The sequence below is a fragment of the Pecten maximus genome, chromosome 6 (assembly GCF_902652985.1).
Source record: "Pecten maximus chromosome 6, xPecMax1.1, whole genome shotgun sequence".
Taxonomy (NCBI): domain Eukaryota; kingdom Metazoa; phylum Mollusca; class Bivalvia; order Pectinida; family Pectinidae; genus Pecten; species Pecten maximus.
In genome coordinates, this window is record NC_047020.1 from 30,643,911 (window position 1) to 30,661,530 (window position 17,620).

The 17,620-nt window shown below is 41.8% G+C and overlaps 1 protein-coding gene across 4 annotated transcripts; it reads left to right on the plus strand.

Moving 5' to 3' along the window:
- The first annotated feature begins 1,038 nt into the window (after positions 1–1,038).
- Positions 1,039–16,380, plus strand: LOC117329515 (ankyrin repeat domain-containing protein 6-like). Of its 4 annotated transcripts, none has more exons than XM_033887492.1 (7): positions 1,039–1,081; positions 1,707–1,863; positions 5,165–5,312; positions 5,852–5,961; positions 10,424–10,544; positions 10,707–10,909; positions 15,269–16,380. In XM_033887492.1, exons 3-7 carry the CDS (start codon positions 5,174–5,176, stop codon positions 15,485–15,487), a joined length of 792 nt encoding a protein of 263 aa, XP_033743383.1. In that variant the 5' UTR covers positions 1,039–1,081; positions 1,707–1,863; positions 5,165–5,173; the 3' UTR covers positions 15,488–16,380. The 4 variants fall into 4 exon arrangements, with proteins under 4 accessions (XP_033743383.1, XP_033743381.1, XP_033743380.1 ...); XM_033887490.1 differs by having other exon boundaries at positions 1,040–1,081; positions 1,707–1,793; XM_033887489.1 differs by lacking the exons at positions 1,039–1,081; positions 1,707–1,863 and adding an exon at positions 4,506–4,604.
- Positions 16,381–17,620: the final 1,240 nt, after the last annotated feature.

Genomic DNA, 17,620 nt, shown 5'->3' on the forward strand with positions numbered 1-17,620 from the left:
ACATCCGTGCTTGTATGACCCTGACTGTTGATGTTCCCTTGACTTCCGTGCTCATATGACCCCTGGCTTTTGCATCTCCTTGACACACGTCCGCATATGACCCCTGGCCTTTGCGTCTCCTTGACACCCGTCCGCATATGACCATGGTTTGTTACGAGGATGAACATCAGAAACAATAGATTCAGGCCTTTAGGTGTAATGTTGGTAGTAATTTCATGCATGTTTTCCGCAGTAGTTTTAAATATGGTAAACTCCATCGTTATATTACTGAACCAACATCTGTTTCATACTTCACATCTGTAATGTATTTTGATCGATGGACGGTGATCAGTACTCTGTATGACTAAGGGATTAACTTATAAAAGACTTGCGTTCATATTCAACTTTATATTTCGCTTTCATTAGTTTCTGACCGAATCCACAGACAGGATATCAACCTTTGATGAAACACAGGTCCGTGGTACAGTGACATATATAAAAGGTTAATCTGATTCAATGGTATAATATAGTGATATAGTGATACATGTATACAGATCATAAGACAGAGAACCTGACACTCGCGTGATGATCGAGTATTCTGGATAGTCTGATTAGACCCAGTGTTGATCCAGCCATAGTCGGGACATGGTTGCTAATTATGTATTCTTTTGAAGTTAGTTACATGTATGTAATTTATCGATCACGTGCAATAACGAATATCTTCCTTGTGCGGTGTTTAACGCCCTCGTCACAGCCAGGTCCACATGAGGAAGGGATACAGCAGCAGAAAACGATACACGGAAAGAAAGAGCATTCAGGGAAGAGAGGAAGAAACTAAAGAGAGAAAAAATAATTATGATTTGGATTTTGCAATGTGGGCAACAGGTCGATGTCCCTATAAGTAGAAGACAATGAAGAAAGAATACGGATGATTGTCAGTCACCGACATATATTGGTAAGTATACATATGTAACATGGTTTGAATAACGCGCGTGTATCGACGGTTTTCAACTTTGGTAAGTAAGGAAGAGGACGACTGCGCATGTGTACAGGTTTGAAATACAGGTGTGTGAGATAGATCCAGTGTGAAACACACATCACGGTAAGTACTATAATTAATAAGTTTATCTTATGTTAGGTTAGTTTGTTATATCTATATATACTCCATTTATGGTATGATAAGCGATGTATTGGCGTTAAATGTACTAGTTTCGTCTGTCAATACATCAGGTACATATATCGGGTATACTGGGGGTATATGTGGGTCCTCCATTACACGTCGTTTACAGGTAGTACTAGTAGTGTATCGAGTGCGCGTGAGTTGTTTACGTTTAAGATGATATGAATGTTTTATGAAAACTGTCAATGATCAGAGGCCTTATCTATATAGCATTTAATTAGTAATGAAAATGATTATTAAATGTGTATATCTTAAACACACGGTATTTAGAGATTACTGTGGGTGTCCGCATGTGTTTACATGCATGCACGTGTGTGCACGCTGTGGAATGTGATGTTTAACTACTCAGGGTAGCATTCTGATGAGTGGATATTATTGGTCATGTAGTAATAACGACAGTACAGACAAGTAAATTGTCAAATGTTCGAGGCAACCGCCTTTTATCAAGACACGAGTAAATTACAAATGAGCACATAAAGACGAAGAACATGAAACAGTTACAAAAGTTTTAAAAGTAGATAAACAACGCACAATTACTATGTTGTAGGTTTTCTGTACAGTGCCAAGTGAATGCTGACTGCGACAGGAAGTATATGGAAGCTTATAGCTTTGTCCAAGAGTCGCCATGGTTATGGTAACTTGTTTGGTGTATAACTATTGTGGGATTTTGGTGAATTCTTGTTAAGTACTGATCATATGATGAGGTAACTTATTATCTGTAAGAAAATCTTATCTCAGAAACCTCATGATAAACCTAATAAGAGGCCAAGACTGACAAAATATTCTCATTGAAGCTATAATAGTACAAATATTTTCCTAAGAAAAGGGATTTTATTTTTTTTTCTATTTCCCATAACATTCAATGATAATCAAGACCAAATTCCATTGAAGTTCAATCCATAGTTCATGACCGGAAGGGATTTAAAGGATTTACCTCTACTCCCCCAATTGGGCCCCGCCTCTCTGGCCCCAAGAGAGACACATCATCCATTTATACCACAGTAGATCTCATTGTCCAATAATTCTCCAGACAAAGTTTCACCAAACTCCATTCAGGGGATTTGCCTGTATTTCCCCTATTAGGTAAAGCTTACCTGGCCCCGTGGAGCCACATCATCCATTTATACAACAGTAGATCTCCTTTGCCAAATAAGGCTCAGTACGAAAACTCATCAAAATGAATTCATGCGTTCACGACTGGTAGGGATTTAAGGAAACGTGGACGGACGCCGGACGGAGGGGCACTGCGGCATAAGCTCGTCGGCCCTTCGGACCAGGTGAGCTAATAATCTTTAAAAGAAATATCGAAGGGACGTGGTATGTACCCGATAGAAAGGATTGCTTTGCAATCTCACCTCGGGTGCGACTTTCTGCATGTACATCGGAAACAGTCCAACTACGCGCATGGCAATCAGCTAAAGTTGATAGTTTATTCATTTACTTTAGAACATTGCGAATCAAGTCTTATTAAATTATATCAATCACTCTTGTTGGCCAGGATAAGAGCGCGCTAGAGGCCTTACTGTGGGAGGAAACCGGAGTACCCGGGGAAAACCCACGTGGTCGGGCAGGTGACGCCATACCTCCTTACGTCCGATTTGGTACATGCGGTTACACGTATCAAATGGTAGGATTGGCGCTCACAATCGGGCTAGTCTGCTCATATGAACATGGAAGCGACACCCGAGGGACCCCCTTGCAGGAAGGACTTGAACATTACATTATTATCATAAGATGTGACTAAATCTGGACCCTATAATTCCCCTTCTTTCGAACGAAACAATTTTCTTCTCCCAATGACGATGCCTCACTTTTCGCCTTTAGTTGAACATCCACCCTCGTGAAGGAAGGCTTTGGAATTGGTAGTTGCTAATTACTCCTGCTTTAATTAACGCTCAGCATTTTAGGAGTGGGACGACTTGTTCGCCCGTTTGCAGTATAATGTGACTGGGTGGGGTTTTCTGCTGGATTTCGTACATCGGCAATATGCTTCACTGTCTAATCGGCATCAGTTCCACGCTATCGCAAGGAGTCAAATACGAACATACCGCAGTCTCCCAGAACACACACATTCGGCCAACGCAAGCATCTCGCACACAAGGGAGGCCGTCTTTAAATGTTTTTTGTTGTTAGGACATTAAACATTAGGAATCCCCCGCCCCCCAATATATCCAATAAGCTTTGTATGGTCCACTACACCCGTTCACGTGATGACAGATCAGTACGTACATACAATGATGTATTATAGCGTAAAAGAAACCATGCAACTTCAAAGAGGTCGAGGTCATTTAGAGTAAACAAATATCATAATACTAGGATCTACAGAAGAAGTCCGTTTGATTGCGTTAACATTTATTCTAATCCTGTGGCTTTGAACTGAGTGGGTCAACGTCATTTCGATGATTTGAACATTTCCTGCAGCTAAAATAATATAGCTACTTAATTACATGCAATATTTCAGGAACTTGTCGTTCCCATTAACGCTATATAGATATATACCAGCAGTGTGTAAATTAAAGCTAATCATAGAACACCGAATACATTTCCAGTCGCCCCCCATCTTTGTACTATGTAGTTCTGGTTTCTTTTCTCGGAATGTCGCTTTCGTGTATCCGTCACACGCATTTTCATCTGCATACTAATTTGGTCTATTTGACACTATAATAAAACAATCTGATATACGACCTGTCCAATCGTACAGAGTGTAACAAGCTGGGAAATATCTGTTTCTGCCCACATGTATATCTGATTTTATCCAGTTTCTCACGTACAAAATGTACATGTACTGTATAAACGGAGACGGAACGAGTCGCTTTAAAACACATGTGGATAATTATACCCCGTCATTCCCCATATTAGTTACCTGTTTCTCTGTTGTGTCCATGGCTCCTGAGCCCAAACTTCCATCTGTTCTAGTGTCGTTGTCTTCAACCACATCTGTTTCGTTTTTACCGGCCATAATGCCCATAGTATAGCTTCTTCTTTCGTACTTTCACTTTCACTTTCTGGGAAAGTACGCGTAGAGCGGTAGAGCGCGCGGAATGTAAATTTGTACACCTTTTTACGTTTATCCTCAAAGAGACCGAGGGCTGTGTTTTTTGCTTATATTTATATGGTGACTAATGCCAGACTTTCGTCGTACGTTTGCCATTTCAAGTATTGCAGTTCCGATCAACTTTGATCAGAGAAGTGTATATAGTCTATATACAGTGTACGTACACGTCTCTGTTTGATTGAAAACAAAATTGGCTCTCTTCAGAGAAATTGGACACCGGGTCTCTAGCTATTTGATTTGATTTAATTCTTTCAAATATTTCGGGAAAATATCATTTTATTAAAATCTAATGAAAACTATTTTGACATGATTATAAGTCTTGAACATCCATGGCCAGGGGATGGGGCTCAAGTCACGGAAGTTGAGAATGTGCCCATTACGAAAATACAGGTAAACCATAATTGATCTCAGTCGGCCTTCTGGGATATCTTCTTATTTGAACTAGGCCTAATTACCTCTAAGACTTGTTTTAATATCAAATGTTAAGTTTATAGATGAGCCTGTCCACTAAACCGGATGGAACTTTAAAACCAGGGTATGAATTACAGGCGTTATGGTTACAGGACGCTAGATTATATTTCCGGTGTTTTGTTGTACTGCACAAAATCAAGAGTGCCCGTGTAGTTAACGTTGCCAGAGGTAAGGTTATATACACATATAATTAAGACGATCAGAATCTACCTATAGTGGACTGGCAAATACAATTAAAAATTGCAAAGCATAAATCCTAGTGACAATGAAAAAATGTGTCGTAGTATGCTCTTTCGTCTTCTTACTGTATACCCATATATGTCAATCAGGAGAAAAAATCTCAAGAGCTTAATGATGATCATAATTTGATGTCATATTTTACAAAGCAGGTTCATATAGGCATAGAGAAGCAGAATTGAAAACTAATACTTATATAAAGATGAGATCATTCAGACTGTCATATTATTGTGTATATACAGGAGCTGAATATGTCAGTTTGGAATCAACAGCTCCACCTGTCTGTGAGAGAGGGAGACAGTGCTAGTGTGGAAAGACTGATTGGAGCAGGGGCCAACATCAATCACATGTTCTATGGCTGGACTCCTCTACAACTGGCCATCAACTTGGGTAAGACACAAGTTTATTTATATACACCACAGATCCTCTAAAAGAGACCACATTAAATCTGATACTTAAGAAGATTTCACATTCATAAACAAACACATAAAATAAAACTATAATGAATTTGTCTTATTGAAATTTATTTATTTGTCTTTAATATCCATGTTCATGGTATGGCATTACAAATATTTTGAAAAACAATTAGTGGTTAGTGTTGCTGGGTAGCTTTCCAGGATTGATTAAGTGTTTAGTAACTTAGAAATGCCAGCTTGACATGCACTGTAATACAAAACTAATGTTATTAACAGCAATTCATTTTAGATTCGGACATGGTCAGATATATATACAAAAGAAACAAACTTCATTCTCTCTTCTTGCTTATAAATCTGCAAACATTGTAGGTAATGATTAAGCCTTACAAATAATGAAGAAAACAACATGTTAAGACTATACACATCATCTTATTTTATTATTTCATCTACTTTTTATAATGTATTTAACTATATCATACATGTTTGTAATTCAATAATATTTGTCAATTTTAGGTCAAGAAGAAATTGCCATTTTACTTGTAAATAGAGGATGTGATATCAATGTACAGGACAAGAACAATGTGTCACCATTTGAGGATGCTGTAAACAAACGACTGTGTAAGGTAGGACAACAATGTGTCACCATTTGAGGATGCTGTAACCAAACGTCTGTGTAAGGTAGGACAACAATGTGTCACTGTTTTAGTGTGATGTAAACAAACGTCTGTGTAAGGTAGGACAACAATGTGTCACTGTTTTAGTGTGATGTAAACAAACGTCTGTGTAAGGTAGGACAACAATGTGTCACTGTTTTAGTGTGATGTAAACAAACGTCTGTGTAAGGTAGGAGAACAATGTGTCACTGTTTTAGTGTGATGTAAACAAACGTCTGTGTAAGGTAGGACAACAATGTGTCACTGTTTTAGTATGCTGTAAACAAACGTCTGTGTAAGGTAGGACAACAATGTGTCACTGTTTTAGTGTGATGTAAACAAACGTCTGTGTAAGGTAGGACAACAATGTGTCACTGTTTTAGTGTGATGTAAACAAACGTCTGTGTAAGGTAGGACAACAAAGTGTCACTGTTTTAGTATGATGTAAACAAACGTCTGTGTAAGGTAGGACAACAATGTGTCACTGTTTTAGTGTGATGTAAACAAACGTCTGTGTAAGGTAGGACAACAATGTGTCACTGTTTTAGTGTGCTGTAACCAAACGTCTGTGTAAGGTAGGACAACAAAGTGTCACTGTTTTAGTGTGATGTAAACAAACGTCTGTGTAAGGTAGGACAACGATGTGTCACTGTTTTAGTGTGATGTAAACAAACGTCTGTGTAAGGTAGGACAACGATGTGTCACTGTTTTAGTGTGATGTAAACAAACGTCTGTGTAAGGTAGGACAACGATGTGTCACTGTTTTAGTGTGATGTAACCAAACGTCTGTGTAAGGTAGGACAACAATGTGTCACTGTTTTAGTATGATGTAAACAAACGTCTGTGTAAGGTAGGACAACAATGTGTCACTGTTTTAGTATGATGTAAACAAACGTCTGTGTAAGGTAGGACAACAATGTGTCACTGTTTTAGTATGATGTAACCAAACGTCTGTGTAAGGTAGGACAACAATGTGTCAATGTTTTAGTGTGATGTAAACAAACGTCTGTGTAAGGTAGGACAACAATGTGTCACTGTTTTAGTGTGATGTAAACAAACGTCTGTGTAAGGTAGGACAACAATGTGTCACTGTTTTAGTGTGCTGTAAACAAACGTCTGTGTAAGGTAGGACAACAATGTGTCACTGTTTTAGTATGATGTAAACAAACGTCTGTGTAAGGTAGGACAACAATGTGTCACTGTTTTAGTGTGATGTAAACAAACGTCTGTGTAAGGTAGGACAACAATGTGTCACTGTTTTAGTATGCTGTAACCAAACGTCTGTGTAAGGTAGGACAACAATGTGTCACTGTTTTAGTATGATGTAAACAAACGTCTGTGTAAGGTAGGACAACAATGTGTCACTGTTTTAGCATGATGTAAACAAACGTCTGTGTAAGGTAGGACAACAATGTGTCACTGTTTTAGTGTGATGTAACCAAACGTCTGTGTAAGGTAGGACAACAATGTGTCAATGTTTTAGTATGATGTAAACAAACGTCTGTGTAAGGCAGGAGAACGAGTAAACTGGTGATCAGCAACGATCAGCACTACATATCATTCAGGCCCAGCCACAGAGGCATGCTAGCAACAGATGCAAGCAGCACAGTAGCTAGCATCACCAGAGCAGGCACGACAGAGCAGCAGCCCAGTCACAGAGCAGCACAAGAGCACGCAGCATAAGAGCAGCAGCACAATACAGCACAAGCAGCACACTATGACACAACATCAACAGAAGCACAGAGCAGCACAGTCACAGGGTCAGCACAAAAACATACACCAACAGCACAGAGCCAGCACACAAGGAGCAGTCACAGCAGCAGCACATCATAGCAGCACATATGCATCAACACAGAGCAGCACATACGCATCGACAAGCAGCACCAGCACGAGCAGCAGCACAGAGCAGCACCACAGAGCAGTACCAGAACAGCACAAAGACACACACACACACATCATCCCATCAGACATATCAACCAGCACATAGCACCACACAGACATGTCATCACACAGACACACACAATCACACACACTACAGCACAGCACATATCACACAGATCATCATCAACATCAGTCACAGACAGACAATATCATCATACATATCAACCACATCACATATCATCATACATACATCACATATCGATCATCAACACTATACATACAATCATCCAGCACACAGAGCAGCACATAGCACATAAACATCATCATCAATATCATCAAAGAGCATCATCCCATCACATCACATAGCATCCAATCATCACCACAGACAGACCCAGCATCAGAGACACCACATGACCACAAACATATCATCAGCCCACACGAGCACCAGATCACCAACATATCACAACACACACACACACAAGATCATCACAATCCAAATCATCACACACAGACAGCACAATCAAATCACACACAGACATGCAGCACAGACACCACAAGCAGCACAGAGGCAAGGCACACAAGCACAGCACAAGCAGCACACATAGCGCACACAGACAGCACCACAGTAGAGCACCGAGCACAGCACAGGAGCACGACAGAGCCAGCACAGAGCAGCACACAGAGCAGCATACAATACACCAAGTATTGCAGCACAGGACAGCCAAGAGAACTACGGACAACACAAGGCAGCAGCACAGATACAGCACACGTGACAGCACACTGACGCATGCACAACACACACAAGCACACAGACAGCATCATCATAGCAGCACGCAACAGTAGCAGCACACAAGGCAGCACCACAGAGCAGGGAGACAGAGCACACACAGACAGGGCACACAGAGTACAGGACACCACAGAGCAGCAGCACAGAGCAGAATCACAGTAGCAGCAGCAACATGATACAACACCAAGAGCAAGAGCAGCATGCACGAGCAGCAGCACAGAGCAGCACCACAGTAGCAGCATCACAGCAGCACAAGGCACATGGCACCACAGTTGCAGCAGGCACAGAGCAGTCACTACAGACTACACGACAGAGCAGCACACAGACAGAGCACGAGCTAGCGAACAGAGCAGAGCACAGAACAGCACCACAAGCAGCACAGAGCAGGCACAGACACACACGGCACAGCACATAGTGCAGCATCACAATGACACACACAGATGCATCACAGAGAGTCCAGACATGAGCTGCAGTCACAGATCATGGCTCAAGGAGCACACGACAGAGCAGGCAGTCACAGAGCAGCACGACAGGCAGCAGCACGAGAGCAGCACCACAGAGCAGCAGCACAGCGCAGCACGACAGAGCAGCAGCACAGAGCAGCACAACAGAGCAGCAACAGAGGCAGCACGACATGAGGCAGCACAGAGCAGCACCACAGAGCAGCAGCACATGAGCAGCAGCACAGAGCAGCAGCACAGAGCAGCAGCACAGAGCAGCACCACAGAGCAGCAGCACAGAGCAGCAGCACAGAGCAGCATGAACAGAGCAGCAAAGAGCAGACAGAGCAGCACGAACAGAGCAGCACAGAGCAGCAGCACAGCGCAGCAGCACCGAGCAGCACGACAGAGCAGCAGCCCAGCACAGAGCAGCAGCACAGAGCAGCACCCACCAGTAGCAGCAGCCCAGCACAGAGCAGCAGCACAGAGCAGCAGCACGACAGGCAGCAGCCCAGCACAGAGCAGCCGCACAGAGCAGCAGCACGGACAGAGCAGACAAGCAGGCAGCACAGAGCAGCACGACAGAGCAGCATCGAAGAGCAGCACAGAGCAGCAGCAGCACAGAGCAGCAGCACAGAGCACCACAGGCAGCAGCACAGAGGAGCAGCAACAGAGCAGCAGCACCAGAGGAGCTAGCACAGAGCAGCAGCCACATGCCGCCACCACAGCGCACCCACAGTAGCAGCAGGAGCACAGAGCAGCAGCCACAGAGGCAGGCACGCCAGAGCATGCTATGTCTACAGAGCTATGTCAGCCAGAGAAGCACCACAGAGCAAGCAAGACATGAGCAGCCAGCACAGAGCAGCAGCCACAGAGCAGGCAGCACAGAGGCAGTCAGCCACAGGCAGCAGCCACAGAGCAGCAGCACAGAGCAGCACGGCAGCGCAGCAGGCACAGGAGCAGCTACCACAAGAGCATCATCACATATCATCACTACATATCATCATCACATATCATCATCACATATCATCATCACATATCATCACCACATATCATCACCACATATCATCATCACATATCATCATCACATATCATCATCACATATCATCATCACATATCATCACATATCATCATCACATATCATCATCACATATCATCACATATCATCATCATCACATCATCACCACATATCATCATCACATATCATCATCACATATCATCATCACATATCATCATCACATATCTCTTTAGTCACCAAGGTAGGTTAAATGTACCAAATGAGAGTGCCCTGTTACTTTAAATAATTTTCTTAATTTGCTGACAGGTTGTGGCGGTATTACTGGAAAAAGGAGTAGACCCTGACCAACTCTTGACCGATGGTCATACCGCTCTGTGTCGGACAGCTGTGTGGGACGACCAACAGCTGGCCAAAGTGCTGATAACAGGTAGGCAGAGAGTAACTGATATATCACATTGACTATAGATAGGTATAGGACCCCTTACTATGATAAGCAGATAAAGTAATAGAGTTGATTTCAGTGTTAGAATTGATCAATATCATTTATCATTTATCAAACCTATAAATTCCATGTGATTGATTTATCTAGGTAAGGCAACTGTCGACTTCCGCTCTGACAATGGAGATGTGCCCCTGTTTGTGGCAGCAAGGGAGGGTCACTCACGACTCGCACAGATACTACTGGAGGCTGGGGCTGACTGTAATATCACCTGTAAGGAGGCGGGTCTACAGACCCCAATTATAGTATCTGCTTCACATGACCACACTGACGTCATCAGGGTCCTGTTGAAGGTAAGTTATTGATATGGTGGCTTCAAGGCTACACCATCAGGGTCTTGTTGAAGGTAAGTTATTGATATGGTGGCTTCAAGGCTACACCATCAGGGACCTGTTGAAGGTAAGTTATTGATATGGTGGCTTCAAGGCTACACCATATACACACCTCAACTCCAACACATCAGGGTCCTGTTGAAGGTCACAACATATACACACACCTCAACTCCAACACATCAGGGACCTGTTGAATGTTACACCATATACACACACCTCAACTCCAACACATCAGGGACCTGTTGAATGTCACACCATATACACACACCTCAACTCCAACACATCAGGGACCTGTTGAATGTCACACCATATACACACACCTCAACTCCAACACATCAGGGACCTGTTGAAGGTAAGTTATTGATATGGTGGCTTCAAGGCTACACCATATACACACACCTCAACTCCAACACATCAGGGTCCTGTTGAAGGTAAGTTATTAGTATGTCACAGGCAGATCTGGTGGCTTCAAGGCTACACCATACACACACACCTCAACTCCAACACATCAGGGACCTGTTGAAGGTCACAACATATATACAATCTCTCCAAGGGTTCATTGTGCAAGCAAATGTTGTGAAATGGACATCAACGCATTCTTCGAGATCATGTGGCTTCCAGGCCATAACCTACATTATCTCCCAGGTTATAACCTACCTTATCTCCCAGGCCATAACCTACCTTATCTCCCAGGCCATAACCTACCTTATCTCCCAGGCCATAACCTACCTTATCTCCCGGGCCATAACCTACCTTATCTCCCAGGCCATCACCTACCTTATCTCCCAGGCCATAACCTACCTTATCTCCCAGGCCATGACCTACCTTATCTCCCAGGCCATGACCTACCTTATCTCCCAGGCCATGACCTACCTTATCTCCCAGGCCATGACCTACCTTATCTCCCAGGCCATGACCTACCTTATCTCCCAGGCCATAACCTACCTTATCTCCCAGGCCATGACCTACCTTATCTCCCAGGCCATGACCTACCTTATCTCCCAGGCCATGACCTACCTTATCTCCCAGGCCATGACCTACCTTATCTCCCAGGCCATGACCTACCTTATCTCCCAGGCCATAACCTACCTTATCTCCCAGGCCATGACCTACCTTATCTCCCAGGCCATGACCTACCTTATCTCCCAGGCCATAACCTACCTTATCTCCCAGGCCATAACCTACCTTATCTCCCAGGCCATAACCTACCTTATCTCCCAGGCCATAACCTACCTTATCTCCCAGGCCATAACCTACCTTATCTCCCAGGCCATAACCTACCTTATCTCCCAGGCCATGACCTACCTTATCTCCCAGGCCATGACCTACCTTATCTCCCAGGCCATGACCTACCTTATCTCCCAGGCCATGACCTACATTATCTCCCAGGCCATGACCTACATTATCTCCCAGGCCATGACCTACCTTATCTCCCAGGCCATGACCTACCTTATCTCCCAGGTTATAACCTACCTTATCTCCCAGGCCATAACCTACCTTATCTCCCAGGCCATAACCTACCTTATCTCCCAGGCCCAAACACATTTACCACCTATATTGCCACACGCAGCTATTTTTCTTCTGAACAATCATCCATTTTTCATCCTTTTCTTAATTTGAGATCAGTCTACCACACCACTTTATTGATGTACCAACAGTGATCTCCCAATATAGCCATTCCTTGTAGACAGGTCTGTGATAACAAGGCCTGTCTAAACTGAACACTGCCTAAACCAATATTGCCATTCCTTGTAGACAGGTCTGTGATAACAAGGCCTGTCTAAACTGAACACTGCCTATACCAATATGGCCACTCCTTGTAGACAGGTCTGTGATAACAAGGCCTGTCTAAACTGAACACTGCCTATACCAATATGACCACTGCTTGTAGAAAGGTCTACTATTCCACAACCTCTCTAAACTGAAAACTGCCTATACCAATATTGTCACTCCTTGTAGACAGGTCTGTGATAACAAGACCTGTCTAAACTGAACACTGCCTATACCAATATGACCACTGCTTGTAGAAAGGTCTACTATTCCACAACCTGACTAAACTGAACACTGCCTATACCAATATGGCCACTGCTTGTAGAAAGGTCTACTATTCCACAACCTGTCTAAACTGAACACTGCCTATACCAATATGACCACTCCTTGTAGACAGGTCTGTGATAACAAGGCCTGTCTAAACTGAACACTGCCTATACCAATATGACCACCCCTTGTAGACAGGTCTGTGATAACAAGGCCTGTCTAAACTGAACACTGCCTATACCAATACTGCCACTCCTTGTAGACAGGTCTGTGATAACAAGACCTGTCTAAACTGAACACTGACTATACCAATATGGCCACTGCTTGTAGAAAGGTCTACTATTCCACAACCTGTCTAAACTGAACACTGCCTATACCAATACTGCCACTCCTTGTAGACAGGTCTGTGATAACAAGACCTGTCTAAACTGAACACTGCCTATACCAATGTGGCCACTGCTTGTAGAAAGGTCTGTGATAACAAGACCTGTCTAAACTGAACACTGCCTATACCAATATGACCACTGCTTGTAGAAAGGTCTACTATTCCACAACCTGTCTAAACTGAACACTGCCTATACCAATATGACCACTGCTTGTAGAAAGGTCTACTATTCCACAACCTGTCTAAACTGAACACTGCCTATACCAATATTGCCACTCCTTGTAGAAAGGTCTGTGATAACAAGACCTGTCTAAACTGAACACTGCCTATACCAATATTGCCACTCCTTGTAGAAAGGTCTGTGATAACAAGACCTGTCTAAACTGAACACTGCCTATACCAATATGACCACTGCTTGTAGAAAGGTCTACTATTCCACAACCTCTCTAAACTGAAAACTGCCTATACCAATATTGTCACTCCTTGTAGACACGTCTGTGATAACAAGACCTGTCTAAACTGAACACTGCCTATACCAATATGGCCACTGCTTGTAGAAAGGTCTACTATTCCACAACCTGACTAAACTGAACACTGCCTATACCAATATGGCCACTGCTTGTAGAAAGGTCTACTATTCCACAACCTGTCTAAACTGAACACTGCCTATACCAATATGACCACTCCTTGTAGACAGGTCTGTGATAACAAGGCCCGTCTAAACTGAACACTGCCTATACCAATATGACCACCCCTTGTAGACAGGTCTGTGATAACAAGGCCTGTCTAAACTGAACACTGCCTATACCAATACTGCCACTCCTTGTAGACAGGTCTGTGATAACAAGACCTGTCTAAACTGAACACTGACTATACCAATATGGCCACTGCTTGTAGAAAGGTCTACTATTCCACAACCTGTCTAAACTGAACACTGCCTATACCAATACTGCCACTCCTTGTAGACAGGTCTGTGATAACAAGACCTGTCTAAACTGAACACTGCCTATACCAATATGACCACTGCTTGTAGAAAGGTCTACTATTCCACAACCTGTCTAAACTGAACACTGCCTATACCAATATGACCACTGCTTGTAGAAAGGTCTACTATTCCACAACCTGTCTAAACTGAACACTGCCTATACCAATATTGCCACTCCTTGTAGAAAGGTCTGTGATAACAAGACCTGTCTAAACTGAACACTGCCTATACCAATATTGCCACTGCTTGTAGAAAGGTCTACCATTCCACAACCTGTCTAAACTGAACACTGCCTATACCAATATGGCCACTGCTTGTAGAAAGGTCTACCATTCCACAACCTGTCTAAACTGAACACTGCCTATACCAATATGGCCACTGCTTGTAGAAAGGTCTACTATTCCACAACCTGTCTAAACTGAACACTGCCTATACCAATACTGCCACTCCTTGTAGACAGGTCTGTGATAACAAGACCTGTCTAAACTGAACACTGACTATACCAATATGGTCACTGCTTGTAGAAAGGTCTACTATTCCACAACCTGTCTAAACTGAACACTGCCTATACCAATACTGCCACTCCTTGTAGACAGGTCTGTGATAACAAGACCTGTCTAAACTGAACACTGACTATACCAATATGGCCACTGCTTGTAGAAAGGTCTACTATACCACAACCTGTCTAAACTGAACACTGCTTATAACAATATGGCCACTCCTTGTAGGAAGGTCTACTATACCACAACCTGTCTAAACTGAACACTGCCTACACCAATATGGCCATTCCGTGTAGGAAGGTCCAGGATGAATATTTTCACAAACAATAGACAGATATCTAGTTAAATTGTGTTTGCAATGTGCTCATCTTCCATTAAAGAGACATAATAGAGATATATGTATTTTTTTCCAGTTTAACTGTGATGTGAATGCACAGGATAGTGATGGTTGGACGGCACTTTGGCACGCCTACAGTAACAGCAGTACTGACATCATGAGGCTGCTCCTGAAATCAGGGGCAGATAAGAACATCACAAATGTAGATGGACACACAATTTTAGATGAGGCAAAATTATCAGAGGATGAAGACATGGTTGAGATCTTAAAGAAGTTTGGTCAGTCCTGGACGTGAAATGGCCAAAATGTGTCCAGCTTATGTGTGGGCCTACTGCAAGAGAAATTGTTCAATAAGTTATTTTAATTTTGTTCAACTCTGTAAGTTCAATGATAATGTGTTCTGTTACTTTATTCTGTACAACTTAATTTATTTTGTATATGTTGAGCACTGTTGTTATAAAGATTTAAAATTTTAAATGTTAATACGGTGCCATAACGAAGCATTCCAATAACAGCATTCCATTTCTACGTATACTGCTAAATACATAAGTTGTTGTATCATCCTCAGATGTAGTCACCAGCCTCATTATCGTAAGATGTTTAAATATGATCTAAAACCCATAATGAAATTTTAAGTGTAAAATTAAAAGTTGGATGTTTGTATCATAGACTGTACTGTTAAGATTTTATCTATCATATCTTTGTCAGTGACATCTGTACACTAGGTGGCACTGTCGCACTGATGTGATTTCCCGCTGCGAAAATGATTGAAATACTGCTTCATGATCAGAATCTCAGCATTTGTATAATTGTGATGTCATTAGATAAAGATTGTCACTGTCATATCATGATGTTATAAATGCCATAGGGTTGTGGTGTCATGACTATGATGTTATAAGTTACAATTATCATTGTCATATTATGATGTTATAAATGTCATAGGGTTGTGGTGTCAAGCTTAAGACTGTGATGTTATAAGTTAAGATTGTCACTGTCATATCATGATGTTATAAATGTCAGATGTTAGGGTTGTGGTGTCAGGTCAGGCTTGTTATATGCTATGCATATGTACTACATGTATATCATATGTTTATATCTGTAACACTTAAATTTGTTAAACATATAATAAATGTTGACCTGTTTGAAGCCTGATATTACATTTTACTGTAAATTAAAGTGTGAAATGTTTCATTTTTGTCATAACACATCTACTCTTATTGCTGTGCAGTGCTAGTGTGTTATGTATAATCATATTTATAGCAACTTAACTACTAGGTTTGGATAGTAGTTGGTCTTTCATCAGCAGTATTGTATTTGTATAGAAAGTCTCATATTATTTTTCCAAACTTTGCAGTCACTCTCTGATATGTATGTTGGTTTTTGTTTGCAGAATCATCAATTTTAGAGTCTTTTCTTTTCCCTTTTTTTTGCAGAATCTTCAATTTTAGAGTGGCAGGCTAAAAGTGATTCACAAATAAGCCCTCTCAAAACTTTAAAATCAACTTTTACACAAGGGAAAGGGGGCTTATTTGACGATAAATATGGTACTAAACTTTATCACTAGGGAAAGGGGCTTATTTGAGGATAAATACAGTACTAAACTTTTACACTAGGGGAGGGGGCTTATTTGAGGATAAATATGGTACACTGTACTAAACTTTTACACTAGGGAAAGGGGCTTATTTGAGGGTAAATACAGTACTAAACTTTTACACTAGGGGAGGGGGCTTATTTGAGGATAAATATGGTACTAAACTTTTACACTAGGGAAAGGGGCTTATTTGAGGATAAATATTGTACTAAACTTTTACACTAGGGGAGGGACTTATTTGAGGATAAATACAATACTAAACCTTTACACTAGGGGAGGGACTTATTTGAGGATAAATATGGTACTAAACTTTTACACTAGGGAAAGGGGCTTATTTGAGGATAAATACAGTACTAAACTTTTACACTAGGGAAAGGGGCTTATTTGAGGATAAATATGGTACTAAACTTTTACACTAGGGGAGGGACTTATTTGAGGATAAATATTTTACTAAACTTTTACACTAGGGAAAGGGGCTTATTTGAGGATAAATACAGTACTAAACTTTTACACTAGGGAAAGGGGCTTATTTGAGGATAAATACAGTACTAAACTTTTACACTAGGGGAGGGACTTATTTGAGGATAAATACAGTACTAAACTTTTACACTAGGTTTGGGACTTATTTGAGGATAAATATGGTACTAAACTTTTACACTAGGGGAGGGACTTATTTGAGGATTAATACAGTACTAAACTTTTACACTAGGAGAGGGACTTATTTAAGGATTGAATAATGTTATGTTGAGGTGTATGGGGGTATAAACCTCAATAGGTCTTGAGACAAATTTTATGAACTGCGAAGCAGTTCATAATAAATTTGTCCCAAGACCTATT

What these genes read in the sequence shown, in the direction of transcription:
- LOC117329515 (XM_033887489.1), top strand. Translation starts at nt 4,521, where the DNA reads ATGATTATAAGTCTTGAACATCCATGGCCAGGGGATGGGGCTCAAGTC. An exon ending in GGCCAAAGTGCTGATAACAG is followed by an intron (nt 10,545 to 10,706) that starts GTAGGCAGAGAG and finishes TGATTTATCTAG; the next exon opens with GTAAGGCAACTGTCGACTTC. An exon ending in TCATCAGGGTCCTGTTGAAG is followed by an intron (nt 10,910 to 15,268) that starts GTAAGTTATTGA and finishes ATTTTTTTCCAG; the next exon opens with TTTAACTGTGATGTGAATGC.